Below are 19,467 nucleotides of genomic sequence, written 5' to 3'. Positions count from 1 at the left end.
TTATAATTATTTATTTTTAATTTTTTTAATTTTAATTTATAATTAATTTAATTATTTTTTAATTTTAATTTAATTTTTATGTTTTTATTGTACTGTTTTTAATGCTGTGAAGCTGCTCTGAGTCCCAGTTCTGGGAAAAGAGCGGGATACAAATAAATATAATAAATAAATAAATGGCAAGGTAGCGAACCTTACCTTCGTCTGTTGATAGGAATAGGTCTATGGAGTCTATGTAACCCACAAACAATGAGAAAATTGGAAAAGGACCCTGAAGGTCATTTCCCAAATCCAGGCAGGTTACTCGCACCCTCTGCTCAAACACTTACAGGTAAAAGTATTCCTCCTTACTCTTCCTGCATTTGAGTTTGTCCGATTTTTAAAAAAAGATATGGAAACTGTTGCCTAATAAAGGCCAAATGTAATTTGAGTTCCTGTGCATATATTTTCTTCAGCTGCCCTTCCTTGATCATTTATCTGTGCCAGATGAAAGCTTTTCATCTCATTTTCAGGAAGTCAGCAGATTCCCTGATCTCAATCATAGCTATCTTTAATGAGCTTTACTATTTTGTCTCTACACCAGACTCCACTAATCCTGTCTTTTATTCAAGTTAGCTCTATGCTGCCTTTAAAAAAAGTTTTCATGACAGTTCCCAAAATCTGATAGAAACAGAAGTCATAGTTATAGAGCAAAAGTCAATCATTAATAAACTTCAGCTTTAAAAAGTTTGTAAAAAAAACTGCTAAGTAAAAAACTGAAAACTATCATCAATGTTTAAAACGATTGCTGAAATAGCCCGAGTTCAGTAGCCCATAAAAGTAATTTTAAGAAGACTAAGGGAAAAAAAACTAGACTTTCTTAGGAGCTTTTTTGAAGGTCTATAAAGGCAGGATCAGGCACATCTGGTGATGTGTTTCCACAACTGTGTGGCTGAGAGCCCACCTCACTGCTTGCTTGCCAGGCTGACTGCTTCACCAGGCAAGTGAACAAGGCCAATGTAAGCAGCAATCTCAGTGAACAGATAAAATGGCAGAGTAAGACAGTCCTCCAAGGAATTTGCCCAAATCCTCTAAAGCTTTAAAAGTGGAATAGGGAACCAGTTGCTCCCTACATGGTGTTTGACTACTGTTCCCATCAACCTCAGCCAAGATGGACAATGGACAGGGATGCTAGGAGTTCAACATCTCCCAGATGTAAAGACTGAAAATTCTGCATTAAAGATTAGAATCAGCTCATTAAAATGGACTCCAAAACACTCAAGCAATCAAAGTAACCAGTGGCTCTACAACTATCGCCTGATCCAACCCCTGGACACCCACACCCTGCTACTCAGGCAGCAGCAGTTTGAACTAGAAGAACTTTACAAATAGGAAATTACACTAATCCAGCCTGGAAATCATGAATGGATTTGCCTGTTCCATGTTGGTGTAAATTGAAGCTCTGCTGTAAGTGTACTTAAGTTCTCCCATTTACCATTTTGACAAGATAAATATTCCCATATTCCTAGTCTTTCCAACAGAGCAGTAAGTTAAGACCCATTCAGATGTAATTCCATGTACACCTCAGACCAGCATACAGTTTAAGTCAGATTCAAGCTGATTTTTGCAAAACCAAAGTCTTGATCCAGTGGTTCTCAAACTTGGGAGTGACATGACAGTTGATACAGGGATGTTAAGCTTGGAAGTCCTCCTTCTCCTTCTCCCCATCCTCTTCGCAAACTTTGTCTGTTCTGGAGGGGGAGAGAACGGAAAGGAGGGGACTTGGAGCCTCTGCCTGAAGGAGGAGGAATTTTCATTATATTCTTTATTTTAAATAAAATTTTATATAAAATCTTGTAAAATTTTCTTATATTTTTTATATTTCCTTATAAAATCTTAAAATATGAATATACATGAATGTTGGAATGAAAATATGCACACTAAACAAACCAAATATTGTTATTCATATACTATGTCAAGGAGGGGGGAACACCATGTCTGCATGTATATGTAAAGGGGGTCACAAGGATTAAAAGTTTGAAAAACACCATCTTAAGCGATTGCAACATGGAAAGGAGGGTGTATGTGCAATGGCTGGCATCTTCCACATATTCCAAATGCCCAAAATACGAAGAATCCCTCATTTTCACACACAGACATATACAAAAACACACATGTCCTTTTGATAGTTATGCATTACTCATAAAAGTTATGTTTTAACAAAAACATTGCTGTTAGTCTGAAGGAAACTGAAGTTAAAATTTCAATTTCAATGCAGGATGCAACAGTGGTGGGAGGAGGAGAGGAAGATGAAGGACAGCACAATTCTGACTTCAAGTAATGTTACTTCATCACTAAAAGAAAGTCAACAATCTGTTTGTGCAATACACTTTTATTTTCCTTTTATCTCTGCAGTCAATCTTTGAGTAATCATTGTGTAAACAATAGAATGGAATGAAATTACACTGAGTTGTATGTAAATGGCTCTAGAACACCTCAAACATTTATGACAAGGCATTATAAATAACTCTTAAATAACACATTTGCCAATTTCCCCATATGTTAAGGAGCTGCCATTTATCCAAGTTTAGCTAGGAAGTGGTTTAGCAAGGTAATATCCAAGAAACCCACTTCTCTGAAAATATGCTTCAGGTTAGAGAATCTTTCTAACATTTACTAGCTCCAAAATATCTATGCCACAGGTTAAGCATATGATTGCTTCGCTCAGAAGCATTTTTAAAAAATGTAACAGAAATTTGTTTCTTTAACTTTTAAATCATTGCACAAAGCCCTTTCCTATTATTTGCACGCTACCTGGGTATTCTGCAGAATTTCAAGTAAAGCTTAGATTCTCTTCAAGTTTTTTATTCTCATTATAAAACAATTCCTATCCCTTCAAGATAAGCCAAATCAGAGGTGGGCAAAGTTAAAGGCATTTTAGCTTAATGGCAACCGTTTTAAGAAAATTCAGCTTGTGATTCCCTCGACAAAGCAGAATGCAGGCCATATGTATTTGTCTCAAGTCTCTACTACTCATTACTCAGCGATCTAGACATGGCAGATCTAGGAATGAGATGAGCTCCGATTCACACAGCTTCAGGCACAATCTTAGAACATTAATATCTGCAAGGCACCTCCCACACCCTTGACAATCCCATTATGGATTTTTAAAAAGGACACACAAACCAAACAAAACCAAAACTAAATGCCTACCTCAAGGTCAAAAACCAGAGATTGTGACATATACTTCTAAGATAAACCCGAAACTCTCTTTAAACAAATGTGTTCAACTGCAAGTAGCACATAAATTAAGAAAGGGGAGGGGAGGGGAAAATCAATTTCTCACAGCTAGGATGGATAATGCATAAATAGAAGGGAAAAATAAAATTCACAGTTGGTTTAAGAACAGGAATTCAAGTTTAGCTAATAAGCCCTAGAATTTATAATTATGTTCATTTCTACATACAACAGCAGAGTCAGTATATTAGCCACTAAAATAATTATTACCGGATTTATTTATTTTTTAATTAAAGAAGAAATAGCTCTAATAGAAAATTCCTTTCATAACCAATGGGTACAGCCACCTGAGTGCATTTCCAATCTGTCTTGTGTTCACGTCAGAGAAATCCAATCTGATGGCTAGAGACATATTTAGTAGCTTTCAGAACGTTAGCAGGAGCGGTGTAGCGGCGGGCTTTGCTTGTTCCAACTTGGTGAATTGCTACAGAATGAAGCAGAACTCAGTGTGTGTGGGGGGGATGCTGGGAATTTTCCTTCATGATGGAAAGCTGGCCTCTTGCAATCTCACCATTGTGCTGAGCGCTGAGTGACTGGCATCAGCTGACACTGAGCTGAGCAAACCCAATCAGTTTTACCTCATCTGGGATCTCGGTACCATCACAGCCAGAGGCCTGAAAAAGAGCAGGGAGTAAGGATGGACCCCACAAATAAACATTGCATATGTGTAAGTACTATAAGATAGATACACAATCTCTGTAATACAAACCAAGGAACTAACCATCTGTTTCACCTTAAAACCATAGCAGAACTACTGTACATACTTAACTATAAGTTGACCTCATCTATAAGTCAAGGGAAGGTTTTAGGATCAAAATTATGGATTTTGATATGACCCCTGGATAAGTGGAGCATAACACTTAGGGACATGTAACAAAGGAACTAAAAGATGAAGCAAAGGAAAACAATGCCAAAGAACTTTAAAAATTCCATCAGGAATAACTGTTTGCACTCACAGTAAAGGTTGGGATGGATGAGAGACAACAGTCAGTGCTTCCAGGACAGATTATACTCCTGCCTTTTACTAAGGGGTGGTTCCTTTTTAAAATAAGAGTTATTTACATTGACCAGTGGATAAGTCAATTCAGGGTTTTGGGATTGATTTTTGACTAAAATTTTTAGACTTATTCATGAGAATATATAGTACTTCACCTGAAGGGTTTATTAGCACAATCTATTTCCAATCCTATCATTCCCATTGAAGCCTATGTCATTTAGATCAGAGCTTTTCAGGATATCTGATGTAGGGGACCAATAATTTTTTTTCTCCAATGCACCAGGAACTATATTTGTGGCCACTGTCTACAACAGCTTGCTTTTTTCCTGAAAACTCAGCATGGATCAACAGACAATAGCTTGCAGACCGGCACCAGGCTATGGAGCTCCACTTTGAGTAGCACCAATTTAGATTGTTCCTAAACTGTTCACTGCTCCTAACTGATAACTGTGGGACAGTACCTCCTCACTTTGCACACAATTGCTTTTCTTCTGGGAGAAGGAAATTAAATCCCATGTGTACACAAACAGAGTGAGGTCCGTGTGTGTTCCAAATCATGACATTCATATGGGTAACTGACAGCAATATGGCTACTTGTTAAAAGAGAGAGTGATGTACAGTATTGTTTTATGGAAGTTTTACTAGTTTAAATACCGTATTTTCCGGCGTACAAGACTACTTTCTGACCCTGTAAAACGGGGTCAAAAGTTGGGGGGGCGTCTTGTACGCCGGTAAGAGCACTTACCTGGTTGTCCTGCCAGCTTACAAAGGCCTCCGGAGCTCTTTGGAAGCCGGCGCGAGGGTGCCTCCCTGGCTGCCGGCTTCCAAAGCCCTGCGGATGCAGAGCCCTTTGGAAGCCGGCGTTTGTGGGCATCAGGCCCCCTAAACTTGGCCTATAGTAGGCCAGGGCACTGCCTGCATGCAAGGGAGGCTTTGAAGGCCGCAAGCAAAGGCCTGGGGTAAATAAAATAAAAAATGAGAGAGAGAGAGAGGGAGAGGGAGAGGGAGAGAGAGGGAGAGGGAGAGAGAGGGAGGGAGATAGAGAGAGAGGGGGGAGAGAGGGAGAGAGAGAGGGAGGGAGGGAGATAGAGAGAGAGGGAGAGGGAGAGGGAGAGAGAGGGAGAGAGAGGGAGGGAAAGAGAGGGAGAGAGGGAGGGAGAGAAGAAAATAGATAGAGATAGAGATAAGTAGATAATGAGATATATATATATATATATATATACAGTGAGAGAGAGAGAGAGAGAGAGAGAGAGAGAAATAGATAGATAGATAGATAGATAGATAGATAGATAGATAGATAGAGAGAGAGAGAGAGAGAGATAAGCAAGCAGGCAAGCAAGCAAGCAAGCCAAGATTAGAGAACGAGTTGGGGTAAATGCAGTGATGTTTGTTAAATTTTTATTTGATGTGCATTGGAAGAGGGGTGGTCTTATACGGCAAGTATATCCCAAACTCTATATTTTAACTGGAAAAGTTGAGGGTCGTCTTATACGCCCAGTCGTCTTATAGACCGGAAAATACGGTATATAACTGTTGTTTTTTTAAAAGAAAAAGTTAATCCAGAAGACTGTATCTTTAACCTGCTATATTAGACCCACATATGTACCCTAAGCCTGTCTTAGCCAATTTCCTGGTGGGTACAACTGTGTTAATGTAGCTGACCTTCATTAACTGAACTTCACATTTATTTTATCAAGAAGACAGATCTTTGAATCAATATCACTAATTAAACCAACAGCTTGAGACACACATCCCCCTCGCTCTATTTAGGGCAGGCCAGCCTTGTGAAAAATAAGCCAGTTGTCCAACACTTTAAACAACAGAGACTGATACGTTTGTCAAGAATGTAAATTTAGCACTTCTGCAATTAACTACCCAGTGTCAATGCTCCCCTGAGTGTTAACATGTCCTAATTGCTCTTTGAATATGTGCGTTTTAAGCCATTCTTGCACAGACTACTAACACAATTCGCAGAAGGTATTTCCTTTCTCTCCTATTTAAAATCCCATTTTAGAAACAATTTCATCTTAAATGTTTCTGCCAGTTCTTTTTTCTCCCTTGGACATGAAATTGCTAGGCAAATAATATCCTTCTGCAATAGTACAACATTCAAAAAGGCATGAATCCATATATCCATCTAGCTGAAATGGACGCAAACCAGTTTTGTTATTTCCATACACATAGTTCTGTTACTTTTCATGGTTTAAAGATGAGAAGCTCTTTTATTGGCAAAATGTTTCAAGGAACTACATCAATAAATTACAGTAAATAAGCTAAATGTTTTGTTATGATGCTGAGTGATCACAGCAGCCAACATGCTCTTTTTTGGTACCCTTTACATTAAAACTGCTGTGTGGATATCTTATATGGGGAGAATGTCTTATGCTGGACATGCAGGGAGGGGCATGCATTAGATGCCCAGTGCTTCTTAATGCTATTTAATGGGTTCCCCAATTATTCCAGAATCCAGAGTAGTCAGCAGCATTCCATTTGGGAGAAATACATCTCAAACACTGTTTCATAAGTGGGTCATCCATTTCCCCCCCCCAAAAGAATTTTTCTCATACATATATACATACATATTCATAAACAAGTTGTGCTTTCATTTTACATCTAGATCTTAACACACCATTTACCTTTCCTTGCTCAATGCTTGCCCTTATTTTCAAACCCCCATGCAGAATAATAATAGCAACAGCAAGACTAAGGATGATGAAAGTTTTATGCAAAGGCACTTCATTTATACATCACTGATTCTCAGAGCAGGATGAGTGTCCTTTGGTGTAAAATATAGAAACCAAGGTCTCTGGAGTACACATAACACAATCAGTATTAAAACTAGAACATATTGCAGTTTACTGACTGCAAGTTCCAGTTCTGATGGTTTCCCCATAACCTTCTTTAGCACCCGAGGAAATTATCTCACTCAAAGGACTGCAAGTAATTGTTTTCATGGCTCATGGATCCATATTCATTTTGAATCACCTCAATGCCATTCATATTAACATATTTGCACATTACATTTGTTGTTCACTGGCTCACCACTGAAACATACACCCTGGTCATAAACGGCTATTATCGTATTCTGATGGGATCTGTTTGAGTCTGGTTTTTCTATAACGGCATCCCATCACACTGCATATTTGCATATCCATCTTTTACAACTCCAAAAGAATCTATGTGATCTATCTAAAATTCCTGTACAGATCTTGCAAAAAATGCATTGCTGAGGACAGTAAAATAACTTCAGCTTGGTGGTTCCTTTTTTTTTTTTTAAAGGAAGATAATTACTGGCTCTTTAAAGACTGTTAGATTGCAACGTCCAGCATTCCTCGTCTTTTTCTATCCTGGCTAATGCAGGTGGGAAATGTAATCCAATAACATCTGAAGAATCACTTCATTCCCACTCTTGCTATAAAATGTACAGTTGAGAAAAGGCAGCCCTGCAGTTGGCATTTTCACCTACACAGCTTTTACAGTGGATGATTAGAACTGTGGCAGGTTTTTAAAATAATAATAATATTAACAACAACAACAATAAAAAAAACTTCTAAAGGTATATGGGAGTGCTACACAGCCCAGAATTTCTTGATTAAGTCCCCCAACTTTCATTCCAAAATATAGCAGACCATATACACTGTTCTTGAACAGTGAAGGATGGGGCATAGGAGGATGTTGGTGGATGTAGATGTGTTTTGAGGGAGGTTTTACTCAAAGCCACTCAATCTGTGGCATTTCCACCTTCTCCAGTAGCCCTCCAGCCTCCACCTTACCTTGTTCAGATTGGTTCCCCATCCCACTCCCAAGAGATTTTTGGTGGGTACAGATAACTGCATGCAGGAGGAGAGGACAGTAAGCTTGTCTTCTGGGAAACTCCCTAAAATTATCCTCTTAGATGAAGAATTATCCTCTTGGATTTTTATCTGGAAGTTACTAAATATAGAGAATTAGTTATATCCATGTATGCCTAAATCAGTCTCATTTTTGTGGAGATCATAGACGGGATCATGGTAAGCAGTGTAAACCAGTCCTGCCTTCTTGTTGTTGTGAGCCTTAAAGTCATTTCTGACTTAAGGCAAACCTGTCATAGAGTTTTCTTGGCAAGGTTTCTTCAGAGGGGGCTTGCCATTGTCATCCTCTGAGGCTGAGATAGTGGACTTGTCCAAAGTCACCCTGTGGGTTTTTATGGTCAAGTGGGGAATCAAACCCCGATCACCAAAATCGTAGTCCAGTATTCAAACCACCATTCCACACTGGCCATGCCTTACATAAGAGCTAAAAAAGAGGGAGTGCAGGCATGCCATTACTATACTCTGGACCTCACAAATTATACAGGACTTTCTACTAGTCCCAAACACACAATTATATCCAGACAAGGCCATGCACATAGATTTTAGATTTTGCCAGAGGAATGGGAAATAAACTTACTGTAGCTCCACTGGTTCCATTGGTCCCACTCAGAGAGTTTTGATCATTGGCAGCCAGTAAACACTGAAGCATTAGTAGTTCCAGGAGTTCATAAGGGACTACTGAAACTGTGGCTATATGCCAGACTTTACAAGCTTACTACTCTAAGATAGTTTCTTGCAGATTACTCTTTCCAGTGAATGATATCTTTTAAAGAAAAGGGCCATTAAGCTGTTTTCTACTTTCCTTTTCAGTTTGTGTATGGTAATAAAATGTTGAAAAGGTCAACATTCAATGCAGGAAAGTGGCTAACTGAACACTTCAAATTAAGAAAACCTGGCTCAAAAGACCAATAATAGTTTTCTATTCACTCACATTATTTTATCGCTAACAGTACTTTACTTACCAGCTTAAAGGTTAATGTTTTCAAGGCCTTGGGGTCATCTACTATTTTTTGTAAATTAGCAGCAACTGGGGAAAACAAAGAATGAAAAAACAGAGTACACTACACAGGAAGCAACATTGTACACAGTTAATAACTGCTAGCTTTTATTCAGGAAGAGCTGAATGATGCAAATTGTATGACAGTCATGGAAAAGGATACAACCCAAATTGCATTAATCATACTGACATGTAAGCAATGCAAGGAAGCAACCAATGTGTATTTCACTGTATTTTTTTTCCATATAGGAATGCCCATGAAAAAAATACAACACTTCATAGTGGAATGTAGTTTTTGTTTAAATAGTTTCACAGTAACCCTTCTGATGGAATTGGTAAACAGAAAGCCAAGAAATAAGATCTTTATTTATCTTGCACTTCTATTCACTGCTTTGGAGTTTGAATATTAACAAGAATTTCTGTCTTCCAAATTCAGGATAGAATATGATGACCCATGTGATATTTAGTAGAATGGTATTTACTGTCTGTATTAATGAATGGTACTGGTAATTAACACAATGCACATTTTCTCTAAGCTTATAAATCAACATTATGTAAGGCCAAGTTTACTTGCTAAGCAGTGGGAATATGATATGCCCAAGGTCACCCAGTGGCATTCAATCGCCAAGCATGGATTCAAATCCTGGCCTCCAGAATCAGAGTTCACTTTTATTTTAATTTTAAAATATTTTATTCTTTTAAATTTTTCTTTAAAAGCATCACATCTAATGAACATTTCTCTTTAGCCACATGAAACAAGGTACATGTAAATATATTTAGGCTGTGCATATGATTTTGTAATTTAAAGGTGTAATTTTAATTTTATTAGTTGTTGACATCACAACTTTTGCCATTACATTCAGTGAGATAAGGGAATTATAATTTATGAGTAACATTAGTACAAAAAACATTACTAAGGATTCTGTATAATGCAATATGGGAGGAGATCAATGTGGGGGGGGGGGGTGTGACACCATGAGTTACTGCACTGGGTGAAGCCAGTCTTAGTGATGCCATTGCTGCAAACATTTGCTAGCCACTGAGAAAAGAGAGAGGGACGAAGGGGAATAGCAGCTAGCCACTCCTTCTCCCATCTGAGTTTGACTACTGTCTTGTTTCTGCTTCATTGTTAGAGGGAGAGTCAAACTTCTTTGCATGCTGGGTTGGCGCCATTTTCTTTTCTAATCTGATAAACCCAACCTGTAACCAAGTTCTAAGAGTAGGAAGAAACCATTAGAAAATTGCTTCTTTGTTTCTTGCTATCTTCTTTGACAAGTTGTTTTGGAGATTCTTTTTTTTAATCTATTCTGATGCTTTCATAAGCTTTCTGTAACTTGTGACTCACAGTACGTTATGGAACCAGACTGAACGCTACACATAAAGTTCAGCAATCAACCAGATGAACGCATTGAGAGATGGAGGTGTGTTAAGGTGGGGGAATAAATTGGCAAAGAAAATGATGAAAGTAAAAAAATGGCAAGTCTTCAAAAGCTTTGCTATATTCTCTTGTGCGTTAACTACAAATGCCATTGCAAATTAGGGAGAGACTATATGCAGACACTTTGATCTTTCATTTAATATAAAGTAAACCAAACAGCTTTTACATATAAAAGCAAACTAAGTCCAAAAAAGTAAGACACCATGGGATATTTTTTCAAAAGAAATAACAGTTATTCTTTGTATCTTTAAGCAAGTTCACTCATAAGGCATCTGACCAAACCAAATGAAGTACTGCAGGTGGTCTTTCCACACCACTGAGAAATTATGTTAAGGTGGTGCTATTTCAGTTAACATTTTCTGATTTGCTTTTTAAAAAGAACATTGCATAAAGATTAACAAACAATTCCTCTTTACTCCAGTCTTGACAACTATCTATGTTGTAAAATCTTTTTAACAGCTTTTGATTACCAAGGCATGAGCCGTTATTATTCTGAATACAGATTCAGAGTAAATTCAAAAAGTACAGCAGCCATATAAATTCCTTAGGTAAAAAGAAGAATTGGAGAACCCGGTCTAGTGCTACTTACAATTATTTTGCACAAGGGTTTCAAACTCAGTTTGTCAATGACAGATGTATTTTCTTTGTCTTCCTCAATTTACTTAGGGAGATACTCGACCAGAAAATAGGAATTGTGCATAGTTCTGCCCTTTCGTGTTGTAATTCCATATATTTTGAGCCATGTATAATTTGGCACTCAACCCCAAAAGCACTCATAGGTTAAGTTTAGGACATAAGGAGCATCAGAATACGGCCAGAACATGGTACAAATGAGTGCAGATTCAAGTGTAACTAGACTCAGAATTTCTTGGGCTCACTTCATCACATCTATGATATGAACCTAATCTGAACTACCAGTGCCACTTCCCAGACTGTCTTGACTACATAGAGAATTTCTAGTCAAATATGTTGCAGATCTGCCCCTCAACATGACTTGCTTCCCTGGAAAAGATGTCCAAAGTGACAGTACCTCATTCAGAGTTCATCCCATGAACACTTTTGTTTTAGGAAAGGTTATTTTGGATTTTATTTTTTTATTAGTGCCATTAGTCTAACTGGTCTTTATGGCATATGGTAAGCAAAAGATAGGTTCCAATCCTGAAAAGTTTACAGTTTAATTTTAGGTTATAGGGAGGACAGCAAAGAAGCAATGCACACAAGCAAATAAACTGACAAGTTCTTTGTACCACTGTTGGATTTTTATTTTTATATGAAGAAAGAGTGCTAGCTCATAAATAATGGACAAGACACTGTATTTCCCTCACATCCTAAACAGCCAGGAATACTATAATCTCAATCATCCTTCAAGCAATGGTTTGCTCAAGCCCAGGCAAGCCAGCTCAAGTGTTCCTGAAGAACTGAAGCAGCACTCACTGATAGTACAGTCACTACCCAAGAAACAACATCATATAACCATGTTAATCTATGTGCACTGCAATTAGACCTTCTGTGTAACAGTGTGTGTTAGGGGGTACATTACCAGATTTTCTCAATATGTAACTAATGTTGTTGCTGTGTGCCTTCAAGTCATTTCTGACTTCTGGTGATCCCAAGAACAACCTATCACGGTTTTCTTGGCAAGAATTGTTCAGAGGGGGTTGCCTTTGCCATCCTCTTAGGCTGAGAGCATACGAATTGCTCAAGATCACCCAGTGGGTTTCCATGGCTGAGTGGAAATACAAACCCTGATCTTCCAGTGTCCTAGTCCAACACCCAAGCCTCTACAAGTAATGTAACATGTTTTTTCAAAAGTGCCACATTCCCCTAAATTTTCACTTCTACAGCAAGATCAACTCGTACAAGGCTTTCACAGAACTTGAAAGAGGTTTGTTTTCACTCACATTATGTACAGGATGAATTTCAGCATACTTCAGCTGAAATGTGGCATGCAATTTATCAGCTGCCTTCAACTGGGGTGGAGGTGGGCTGGAACTAATAGAGCCTGTTACTTCCTGAAAATAAGGTCAGCTGAACTTATTTCTATACTAGTCTCCCCCAACCTGGCACATTCACGATGAATAGAACCAAAACTCCCATAAACCCAATCAGCCATGCTGCCTGTAGGATAACAGGTGCTGTTGTCCAACACCTTTAGAGAAAGCTGTGGCCTTCCATGTATAAAACACCTAGGAAAAATATTTATATTTTTGTGCAGGTTGTAGGAAGACCTGTCAGTAAATTGAGATGTGTACGTGATAATCAAGTTGCCTGATTTCTATATGTGCCATGCTTTTCTCATTTGATGTGGCATAAGTACTAAATTAATGTGTTTTGACCAGTCTAACTGTATTTTATTTCACCTAAAGATATGCAATTTCTATAAATATTTGAGAGTTGTGTTGTTTTTGTTTGCTAAAGGGCCAAAGTTGAATCACAAAGGTTGCTTCGGCTATGGTATGTGTCTATTCCTTTGGAGAGGAGGAGTCAGCTATTGAATTACCATCCTTGCACACAGTTTCTTTAGAAAAGCAAGGTGTAAGTGGATGTCATCTCATTACAGGAACAAAAAGAAAGACACTACTCTTCTGCCCCTGTCTAACCCCTCCTCCCCAATTAAGACCTAATGCAAATGCTGTTACCTGCAGTTATAACATAGGGAGTGGACTGAAGACCATATACTCTTTCCCTTCAGGTCCTCCTGATTCAAATAAACTCATTATCAAAACAAAACCATGACCTCCCTACCAAGGTCAGAACCAATTTGTATCACACTGGGAATTTTCTCCCTCACGGCTTCCTCTGTTGTCTTTACATGAGAGGCATCCGCATTCTCTCTCATTTGCAAGAGAGTCTCTAGTCTCCACATTAGTGGAGAAAATGCAAAGGCCACAACAAACATGAATGAAAACTTAAGCCACCACCACCCTTGTCATAGGTTATTGAAGTGAACAAAGTTGGTGCGGCCCAAAGGATATGCTGATGTCTTGTACAAGACCCAGCTGTATCAATGACTTTCTGAACTTATTTATGGGTGGACAGAAAAGCAAACTGTTAGAAGTGCATGTGCAAATATTAATACTACACATACAAAAACACTTTAAAGTGAAACTGAATATGACTGAGTAGCAAGACCAACCTCAGGAATTGGGGGGGGGGGGGGGAGAGAAGCACTAAAGAGAAACACATACACAAAATCTGTTAAGCCAAATTAAAGTGTTTAAAAAGTATACCCAGTTTATATCTCTCATGGCAGTAAAGAGAGATTTTTAAAGAGGGTCTGTTTGTAAAGAGCCAAGGACAAGAGAGGTTGTGAATGGACCCTTATTCATTTACTGTACTGAGTTGTAGTGACAGCATAATTTCAAAACGAAACATAATTTACCTATAACTACATCGTGGCCATCAACCAGGCCTGCAGAGAACAGCTCTTGAGATACACCATCTGCTGTGTCTGTGCAAAATGTGAAATGAATATGCATTAGTCATGACAAAACTGGAAAAACAAAAATCAGTAAGGCAGGGCAGTTTGTTTAAAAATATATTTAATCTATGAACACCATTAACAAAATGTGCTTAAACCAAAACTATTCTCATTAGGAACACAATGTACTCTGCCACTGATAGTTCTCATTTTCTACACAATAAAGCTCCACAGGGCTACTCATTTCATTCTTCACAAATCCTATAAAGCTCCTTTGTTTCAGCCACTACAGCATGACTTCTGTACCTAACCACTGCGTTAGATTATGGCTGTGTGCTATACATAAGATTACCTCTGAAAACAGTTCAGAAAATGCAGCTAGTGCAAAATCCAAAGGCCAAATCAATCATGGGGACCATAAGGTTTGACCATATCACTTCTATTCTGGACCAATTGCACTGGCTTCTGATGCACTTCCAGACAGAACCCACAGTCCAGGTTTTAACATATAAAGCCTCAGATTGTGCAAGACTCCAATATTTCATGGAACACCTCTCTCATCTGCCCACGCCCTGAGATCATCATCCAAAACTTTCCTCTACCTTTCTCCCCTGAGTCTGAGAAAGTAGTGACAAGAGAGAAGAACACTTAAGTTATGCCTCCCTTATGTCATTCAAGAGGTGGTCCCAATGTTATAATCTTTGAGGGGCTAAGCTAACATATTTCCCTGCTCTCAGCATTTGATGGGATACGATAGTCCAATTTTCAAATACTGTACTGGCCTTAAGATAACTGTTTCTCTATATTATATTTGGTACTTTGTATTTGTCAGGTAAAGTAAGAATCACAACATAAGATAATAATAACCAAAATTAAAGTAAACTAGAAAAGAAACAGAGGGTGCTTTCCACAAGGTCTTCTCACTTTTAAACATTTACAAGCAAAATCTGAAGCAATGCATAGGAGTAACTTGGAAATTATCTACTTATTCTCAGTGGGATAGTACAGCTAGGTCTTATGGACTCAAAATGCAACGATCTGCACCCCCCTCCCCTTTGCCATCTCACTATTCTATGACAGTCAACTGGTTTAATAAACTGGAATATTATGTTATGTATTGGTACTCTTTTTTGGTGGGGAAGATACACAAAGACTCAGATATGGATCAATATAACTGCCTTTCTTTTGGGGATCTCCTTAAGGTTATTGGGACTGTAATAACGAACATTTAATGCTTCAGAATTTACCTCTACACCACTAATTGTGTTGGGTTGACATAAAATGTTACATCGCATTTACAACAGAGGGAGTGGCAAATGAACTGTCTGTCCCTGGAAAAAGAGGTTGTGTTACTGCCTACATGTAATGATTAGTATGAACAGCTGCTGTACATTTTGGAATTCAATGTGGTTTTCCTTTTCTGTGATGCCCTTCAAAAAGTAAGCTATCTCAGCAATCTCAGATGGGAGTACTGTAATATAATTTTGCCTTATTATGATCACTCTTTTCACTGTAGATGTTCTGCCAGTTGCACTCCTTTGTTTTTCAAGCCACCTTACCCCCCTTTTGGAGTAATTCTTAGCTTCCACTACTTTTAGTAACTTTTGCAGTTAACAAGAGTGTGGCCTCACTAGATAGCTGACGAGGGATATCACATGCTTCAAATCGTGGCCATTCCTTTGCCTTGTGATGCTACCTCAGGCTCTCTTGTGGATGTTAAGATGGGAACAAGGTGGAAAGCAGAGTAGTTTTTGTACAAATGCCAGCAGCTTGTAGTAGTCAGAAGATTTTTTGGTTAAAAGTAATTAAAGTAAATAGTTAATTTTGAGAAATGGAATCACAAAGCTACCTTTTAAAAAATTGTTGATGTAACAGTAACTGGTGGGGGCACCCCTTGCAATTGTAACTGTAGCCAATTTTTTAAAAGCTCAGTTTGTTTTATCCACACAAGGGTTACTTCACCAAACACCACTGATATACAGAGAAATAAAGTGCTCTCCAACAGCTGAAAAGGTCTGGATGAACTCATGTTGGAAGCATAGGACCTCTGGAGAGAACAGATGTTATTAAAAAAGACCATTGGCTCCTTCCGTTCCGTTCTGAGGACGGAACGGAAAGAGCAGGGACGAGTGTGGAACGAGTGGGGGACGGATTTTACCACACGCACCCATCCCTCATTCGTTCCGTTCCCCCTCTCTTCCGTTCTTAATCCATTCCAGAGGGAGAAATTTTTGAGAACTGTTCTGAACAGTTCTCAAAAAGTGTTCCCTCTGGAACGGAATGAGAAGGGAAGAGAAGGGGAATGGAACGAGTGAGGGACGGGTGTGTGCGGTAAAATCTGTCCCCCACTCATTTCCGTTTCTTGCCGGGCCGGGCCGAGAACTCGGTGCAATAAAGTTCTAAGTCCATCCCTCTCCTTTCCCCTCCCCAGTCATTATGACTGATACCATTTCAGAGCATTCATACTCAGTTCTGCGATTTGAGTTTTAAGATGAAAAGTGCAGATGCTCAAAGTATGTTTTGCCTTTCCTGCCAGCTTTATGATTCCAGGAATGTAGAAGCAGTTGTGAAGTTGTGTGCTTGGAAAGGGAGGAAAACAGACATTTTAGTTGTGTGTCCTTCACAACTGCAGGAGATGGGGGTGCATAACACCATTAATTCCAGAGTCTAAAATTACCTAACTGCACCACCGCTAGAAGCAGACCTCATAACATGTTTTTTTCATCATCATCATCGCTTGTGTAGTTTGGTTTTCTCAAGAGAACCCTCTTACCATGTGTTCTAGGGCTGTAATGATTATTAAATTTCTCCTCCAGATTAATGGGTCAAAGACAGGTAGCCTGAATTTAAACTATACATCCTAAACTACTCTCACCAGCTAACGTAACCTTCTGCTATGAACTTTGTAGCTGACTTAAATGGGGCAGTCTCTAGAAGGTAGTAAAATAACATTTGTAATAATATGAACAAGGGTGGAACCATCTTTTTACAAACAGGTGTGACAAATACCTTCTCTCTGGTTGGCCCTGCAGTTCCAGCACCTAGGGGAATCCTGTCACTCAACCTTCCCTTGTTCCCTCAATTCTTTCCTTTTCTGGATTGGGTTACTGAGCCTCAGAGTGACCCCTTAAAATGTGGACTTGAGGGAATGTTGTTATACGGGTTCCTCAGTTTGATATGCATGGCTTGACTCCAATTCAAGCTTCACAGCCAGCCAGAGACAGGTTTAAAACAACAGAAATAGATTTTTTAAAAACACAGTATGAGAATATAATAAACTCTAATATTCTTTTCTTTAGGCTCCTCAGTATTATAGGCAGTTCTCTCTCCTTGTTCAAATCCAAAACTCTGTCTTTCTTAATTAGTTCAAAGCCCTGTCTATGTCAACTCCCAGTCCTCTTTCCCTTAACAGATTCTGCCGACTGTCCCAGAAGACATTTTAACAGACTCCTCCCTCCCATCACAGCAGGTGTTCTTGAAATAATGAACTCCACTTTCAAGAAGATAATACCAGTGTGACAAGCAAACCTTATGTCACCTGGAAAAGTCACAATGTCACTTTCAGGCAAGCAGCTTCTCACACAGTGCAGGAGCTCTAGTTCACGGCTGTTCCCATTTTGAGAAATCATCTATGTCAAACTGAGTGCCCCTTTGGGGTCCAGAGAGTAGGAACCAAGGCCATCTGCATCAGGCAGAGGTTGGAAGTGAGAAAACACTGCCTATTCTACCCAGCTGTGTGCAGGGGAAAGGCTGTTACTAGAATCATCGCTATAGGCTTCCCTGTATATTATGTTCTGCCTGCAGTTACACTTTTCACATAGTGATCACTTACTGGTATGCCACAATATGTGATGTGATGCACAACTTTTGGGTCAGCTACCAGCGGGACTGCCTTGTTAGATTAGGATCACAACAGTCTGGCAGAGTATATTCTCTCTCTCTCTCTCTCTCTCTCTCTCTCTCTGCATCTACACTGCAGCAATAATCCAGTTTCACATCACTTTAACTGTTGTGGCACAATGCTATGCAATTCTGGGAACAGTAGTTTTGTGAGACATTTAGCCTGCTCTGACAGAGAGCTCTGGTGCCACAACAAACTACAATTCCCAGAATTCCACAGCATTGAGCCACGGGGTTAAAGTGGTGTCAAACTGCATTATTTCTGCAGTGTGGATGCAGCCTCTGTACAGAAATTCTGCACCTTGGATCAAACATTCCACAACTATGACCCTAAAAATTTACATGCTTGGCACTAGTTTTGTTTTGGTTAAGTAGTATAACATAAAACATTGGGTTAGTACAAGCGATTTCATACTGCTAATTTATATTAAAACTATAAAATAGAAATCAATTTCCGAAATACCATTTGCAACCATAAAAGCATAATTTCAATTAAAAGTCTTACCTCTGCCTGGAGTAAATTCAAATCGTATGTCATTAAGTTCCTTTCTGGAATTCCTGGAGGGAGGGAGGGAGGGAGGGAGAAAAAAGAGGCACAGTAAACACATCAAAATGTAATGAAGTGCGCCTTCTGCACTCTAAATGTATTCAAGCATATAAATAAGCTGGTGTTAATACATAGGCAGTATTTTACAGTTTTATGATCTCGTCTTTCCCCAAGTGCATTATAAGTGCATAAGGGCATCAATGTAAGAGAAAACTCAGTGAAAAAAATCTTTAACCATGATGCATTTTTATGATCAGCTACAACTGTACACTTTAACATTCAACCTGACGAGTGAAAGGCTGTCTAATTGAATGCAAAGAAGGGAGGGGTTTCTTTTTTTTTTTACTATGAAAAGCATTAATGGAGCCCAGAGTGCTCTTTTCTTGCAGGCTAAGATCATACTTAGAGGTCTTTATAGAACACGTCTTCTTGACCTAGATTGAGTTTCTCTCTCATATTTCCATCTTTCCTTCTCAGCTTGATATACAGTGGGCCCTCCATATTCACTGGGGTTAGGAGTGCAGGATCCTTATGAATGTGGAAAAAATGCAAATAAAAAACAAACACCTTTTTTTAACCCGAGAGAACACCTCTCTAGGAATCCCTAGATTCTCCAGCACAACTCTATGGCCACCATCCAGAACAACGGTGCAGGAGAACCTAGACATTGCTAGAGAAAACACATTAATCAAATCCACAAAAGTCAAAGCTGCAAATGTGGAGGGTTGACTGTATAATGTTGTATAACAAGCCAGCTACTACAAGGACTAAGTCCAGAATGCTGCATTACCTTGCCAGCTTTCAGGTTTGTTTTTTTACTACTACTACTACTACTACTACTACTATTTTGTGGTTGCTATTGTGTATGTCAACACTGCACTAAAAATAATTACACAAACCACAGATTAATAATTAAAGGTAAGTACATAAAGCATAGATTAATAATGATAGTTATTTCTGGAATATATCTGCAGCATGACAACTTCATTGATAACTCTTTTCTATTCCATTTTGTAATCTGTTTAGCATTTTCATCACTGAGT

At 38.8% G+C, this 19,467-nt stretch overlaps 1 protein-coding gene across 1 annotated transcript in view; it reads right to left on the bottom strand.

Annotated features, from left to right (window-relative positions):
* Nucleotides 1-2,359: 2,359 nt before the first annotated feature.
* STK39 (serine/threonine kinase 39) overlaps nt 2,360-19,467 on the bottom strand; it is a 167,603-nt gene continuing 150,495 nt past the window's right edge. The window contains exons 15-18 of the mRNA XM_042458437.1: nt 18,383-18,435; nt 13,939-14,007; nt 9,084-9,148; nt 2,360-3,887 (exon numbers count right to left, since the gene is read on the bottom strand). Of these exons, the coding sequence (XP_042314371.1) occupies nt 3,813-3,887; nt 9,084-9,148; nt 13,939-14,007; nt 18,383-18,435 (262 nt within the window). The 3' untranslated portion in view covers nt 2,360-3,812. The remainder of the gene's footprint in view (nt 3,888-9,083; nt 9,149-13,938; nt 14,008-18,382; nt 18,436-19,467) is intronic.

The sequence above is a fragment of the Sceloporus undulatus genome, chromosome 1, assembly GCF_019175285.1.
Source record: "Sceloporus undulatus isolate JIND9_A2432 ecotype Alabama chromosome 1, SceUnd_v1.1, whole genome shotgun sequence".
Taxonomy (NCBI): domain Eukaryota; kingdom Metazoa; phylum Chordata; class Lepidosauria; order Squamata; family Phrynosomatidae; genus Sceloporus; species Sceloporus undulatus.
The sequence above is the reverse complement of the archived record's forward strand: the minus strand, read 5'-3'. Positions and strand labels throughout refer to the sequence as shown.